General features: G+C 40.0%; 1 protein-coding gene across 1 annotated transcript in view; it reads right to left on the bottom strand.

The window, feature by feature from the left end:
- LAMA2 (laminin subunit alpha 2) overlaps nt 1-5,022 on the bottom strand; it is a gene marked incomplete at its 5' end in the record, with an annotated part of 435,223 nt that overhangs the window by 19,316 nt on the left and 410,885 nt on the right. Inside the window, one exon of the mRNA XM_019630849.1 lies at nt 4,164-4,260. Within this exon, the coding sequence (XP_019486394.1) occupies nt 4,164-4,260 (97 nt within the window). The remainder of the gene's footprint in view (nt 1-4,163; nt 4,261-5,022) is intronic.

Raw genomic sequence — 5,022 nt, 5'->3', positions numbered from 1 at the left:
TGTTCTTTCCAAATAGTGTACCTCGGAGATGACTCATCAGCACACAGGAAATTTTTACTTGATGAGGAAAAGCCTTGCTCTTTTCTCTTGAGCTTAGTCAAATGGAGCACTCTGCCACAGCAGGTAAAAGGCTTTAAGTGTTTTTGAAAGGCTATAAAATTGGTCTTCGTGGAAGTAGTATTCCCCTCCTTGCTTTCCAGGAGATGGTCAGTTACAAAGAGCAGACTGTTGCTGAAATTCACCCAGATGCACATAAACCCAGTGGGTAGAACAGGAAAATGCTAATTATTCACACAGCTGAATGGCCTCTCTTGGAATCAACATGCAGCACCTTTCTTACTCCACTGCCTGCAAAGAGAGCCCAGCTAGAAAGGCTTTGGTAGCTTAACGTCTCAGCCTTCAATGCTGCTATTTCAGAATTGGGATCATTTTTCAACCTCTGACAGCATTTTTCTGCACAGAGAACCATCACAACAAACATAAGTAGCCTGCAGTCCTTCTCAGAAATCTCTACCTGCTGGGTGTGAGTCCATCAGGGGCAGAATTTGGCTAAAATATCTCGAAAACACTCAGCTCTGAAAACTGAGGGGTTGAAAAGGTCAGTGGGCACTGAGGAATTCAGGAACAATAATGTGCAGCCTAAAAGAAAACGATCAGCATGTTATTTCTACATTGTTACTGTTGTGGACCCTCATCTAGTTACTACAAGTAAATAAAATAACTTTGCTAATCTAATGTTTACATTCTCAAAGTAGCAGTTGTACTGATTAAGTATTATATTGGTAGCAGCTGTTTGTCCGGGAGAACTTTTGTCCTTATATGTTTGGGGCATCGTGGACTGAACACCATGCTTGCTGGCAGACTGGACAGGTATTATATTTCCAACACTGGTCCTGAGCTGAGCAGCAGTTCTCTGTCACATACTATCAGACTTCCTAGACGAAAAAGGCCCCGCTACAATTACTTTAGGAAATCCTTTGACTAGAAAAGGACAAGGACTTTGTACATGATACACCCATTTGAAACTCAGGAAGAGCGCCCCCTGGAGGGGCTTCGGCTGCAATTTTGCAGCAGGCGGATCTTGAGAAGCAGGTGGAAACAGCAGCTAATAAAATTCTCCGATTGACCGGTGTTACACAAGAGAATGATATCACCACTACTAGGTAACCTCCAAGTATAAAGCCATTATGCTGAATTCATTGTTTGTTAAGAACACCCAAATTGATGTTTGCTACCCTCGATTCGCAACAGGGTGGGTATGATGGATATTGCTTTAATAAAACGTCTATCATCTTCCTTTATAAAATTGGCAGTTGGAAGAGGACTGAGAAGTGCCAGTATAAAAGGGCTTATATGTATCTACTCTAGAATTCAGATGGGAAGACAATTCCCCAGCCTCTAATCTGGTAATGTTTTTGGTGCAAGTCTGGATCTCTCCTCTCCCTTGGTTAAAAGGGGATGACACCAGAGCGTGTCAGCTTTGCAGCGCTTCCCCTGGGTGAATCTGAAACCAGGGATCGCGTGCTTCTAGAGCTATGCCTGCTGTGCCTGATATGCTCCCTCCACCCTCAGGCCCCTCAGAGGGCGGAGCTGCTCGCCCTGCCTCTCAAGAGTCTTTTTTCCTTCTAACATTTTAAAGGGGAACATATGAGATGGAATAGAAAGTATCCTGTGGTTTGCCCAAGAATCAAATGATCTTGTCAATAAGGACATTTTCAATCCTGCTTCTCATGGAAATCTAATCTACCAAAGAGGGGTAGGAGGAAGGGTCTAATTTTTAAGAACCTTTTAAGAATGGTTGTTGAAAGAGAAATCTTTCTCCAAGCTGATGTGAGCTTGAGGGGAGGCATCATATTCAGAGATTTGATATTCTACCCGTGTTATTTTGGAAACACTGATTTCTGAAATGTGTTAAAACAACAACAATAATAATAAACCCTCTCAGTAGAGGCTCATCAATCTCAACATGTTACAATCCTGCCACCTTGTGGGAACTCTAAAGTACTACAAGTACAAATGGGGAGGAAAAACGTGATAGGAAAGCAGGACACTATGTGCTTGCTTCCTATTTGCCTCTGCTTGGCAGGTGACAAGTTGTGGGCAGACCGGACTGGGGTGGGGAGTCTAAACGCTGCGGTGTCTGTCTGTGTTGGCTAGAACATGGCGTGGTTGGAGAGAATTCTGAAGGAAGCCATGCTTCCCAAAGCCATGTTTATGCAAGTGCAGCCGATTAGTGATGAAGTGAGAACTTTTTCACCCTCACACTGTCACTCATTTCATTTCAGGTCAGGATAAAGCTGCGGTCATTTCCAACTGCTGGTTGTTGGCTGACATTTGGAAATGAGTTATTGGCTTCAGGATAGTATATGACGGGTGGATAAGCCTTCCATGGATTTAGATTGGTACAGAGCAGAAATTTAAATTGCATTTATCACAGCTGGCATCTTTGTTCTTGAAAGTACCCAATGACAAATGATTATAAAAATTGCTTCATTTTCTTCTTTCATGAGTCAGTAACCTTTGTAACAAATGTGGGCTAAAATCACATCTGAGAAGTTAGGTGTTTCTTTGTGATGCTCTTCTATATGGATGAATACTGAGTTGGAAGATACTTTTTGCAGCGCTGACTTTCGTGTTCTGAAATATAAAATCCCTACTCAAGCTGTTTACTGAGAAACTGAATTATGTTAACTTTCTGCACATGAGCTCTTTTGGTAAGTATTGGATATTTTTGCAGTAACATTTACACCCTAACGCCTGAATAGAGATTGCTTACGGTATGGAAAAATGTGTGTTTCCCCTTTAAATACACATCAGTATCCAATTGATTTATCCTTCAGCCTGCACTGCACTTAGCTTTTAAAATTGTAGCATTAAAGCTAGGTAAATAGCATTCTTTGGGTGTATTCTTTCCTTCTCTGACCACTTCTTTCTTCCCACTCCCAAAGAACCCTTAATAGCACAAGGACTCTTCATGGCTACTTATATTGCTCTTCTCAGTGTTCACATTTTAAACTGTGAGGTTCTAAGTTCAACTTTCTAATACAATTGAAGTAAAAAAAAATGCAGTCAGCTCGCTGTTTACAAATCCATGCAAGCCATGCTGGTTGTAAAGAGTTGGTATAAACACTGCATATGCTTGCAGAGAAGTTGTCACATTTCGACAAATGTCTGTAATACTGGAAGTCCAGATGCTTAGTTACCCCCACCCACCACCATTCTCCATGAGAAATATCCACAGGTGGAATATGTAGAAATGGTGTATTCAGCGGTAAATAGACGAAACAATAAGAGAGAAGTATAAAGACAAGATGCTACCACACTAGCATAATATGCATAAAATGCTCTTTGATCTATGACGTTCTGCCATCTATTAATAGTAGTATTGACATAATCCACTTCACAGGGCAGGAATTTCTCAAGATACTCTTACATTTTCCTGGAGTACAGAAATTGTCCTCATGCTTCCAGTTGCTGGGGGGGAGGGGTGTGATGGTGAAAAGAAGAAAATGAAGGAACCTGAGAACAGGGGATCATTTCTGTCAGCTGTGCGGAAACAAATAGGAGACTCATATATATATATATAATTCCCACTTCAGGAATTAACTTGGAAGTCTTAATTTTTAAATACACTCTTAAAAGTGTAAATTCTGATTAAAAAATGTTTTCCACACTTCACATAATGTCGTAAATATGTCATCATTATTTGATATTGTTTCAGTTGAAACATTTTAAGTACAAGAGTGTGGTGACATTAAAATTTGCATTTGATGGATCTGTTCTCACAGTGCTAGGTACCGCTAACCATTTTGTTTGGATGGAGTTTAATGGTATGGCCCTGCCACGCTTCCAGTTTTCAATTTTGAAAGCTAGTGGGTTCTGTTTGCAGCCCACTCAGCACTTATCCTGCCTGACCTCCACACACGTTTGCTTACTGTGTGATTTATGTTAATACCTGCTTTCTCAAATCTCTCTGCTTCTCAGCTTCTCTCTCTCTTCAACTCCTGCCCCTGCCCCACAACTCTGGGTAGTAATGGTATTGTCTTCTTCACCTTTGAATTTCATAGGCTCCTAATAAATATTTGTTATAAAATTGTCAAACCTTTAAGGTTTAAAAATCTTTAAAAAACAGATACTCTGCTCCACAAAAAAGATAAAAAAACAAGANTCAAATGCAATTGCAATGTGACTGTTTTTTGAGAGTCCGAACTGCTTGCTCCTGATCAAAAGAGCTGGTTCGGATTCAGCAGCACAAGGACCCTGTAAAATACCAAGGAGAGAAAGAGAGGTTATGGACTTCGTTCATTAAACATGTAGTACTGATGTCTAATTGTTTCTTATAGTTTAGTTTAATGTCCTCACATCATCTTATGTAAGTTCCTTAAGAATAAAAACTGTCTCTTATTCATTCATCTCTGTATTCTACTATGTGGTAGGTACTTAAATATTCAGTGAAAGTGAATCAATTTTCAGATATTCCACCCTTGAATTGCCAAATGAATGTGCTAAAAAATATTGATTAATTCACATTTTCATTATCCTCTAAGGAAAAAAATATATGTTTTTAGTATTTCTGACAAAGCTGGAATTTCCTTTTCACACTTACTTCACTTATGAAGAATTTTATTCTTAGATGATTGAACAGGGAAAATGACAAGCTAGCCACTGGGTTATAAGAGTAGAAAAATGTGTTCCTTCTTGCCCTCCCCATTTCTATCTCCCACTATATTACTTTTTCTTGAAAATTATCAGCCTACTAGAAGATTTCCATGAATTTAGACTTTCAAGATGGCCTATCTAAACTTGCAAGTCAGCCCATTCAGGTCCTTAGGCAGTTGCTAAGCAACCCAGCATATTTAAAAAAAAAAATGTAACCCACCACACATCATTTCAACTGCCACTGTTCAAAGATCAACTTCCTGGGGTGCTGATGAGGGACAGCTTGGTATAAGGCTAGCTTCTGGGGCTCGCTACCTGTGCAGTCACTGGGTTTAAGACTCTGACATCACCATCTCGAAATTC

Source organism: Hipposideros armiger, unplaced genomic scaffold (assembly GCF_001890085.2).
Source record: "Hipposideros armiger isolate ML-2016 unplaced genomic scaffold, ASM189008v1 scaffold_957, whole genome shotgun sequence".
Lineage (NCBI taxonomy): Eukaryota > Metazoa > Chordata > Mammalia > Chiroptera > Hipposideridae > Hipposideros > Hipposideros armiger.
The sequence above is the reverse complement of the archived record's forward strand: the minus strand, read 5'-3'. Positions and strand labels throughout refer to the sequence as shown.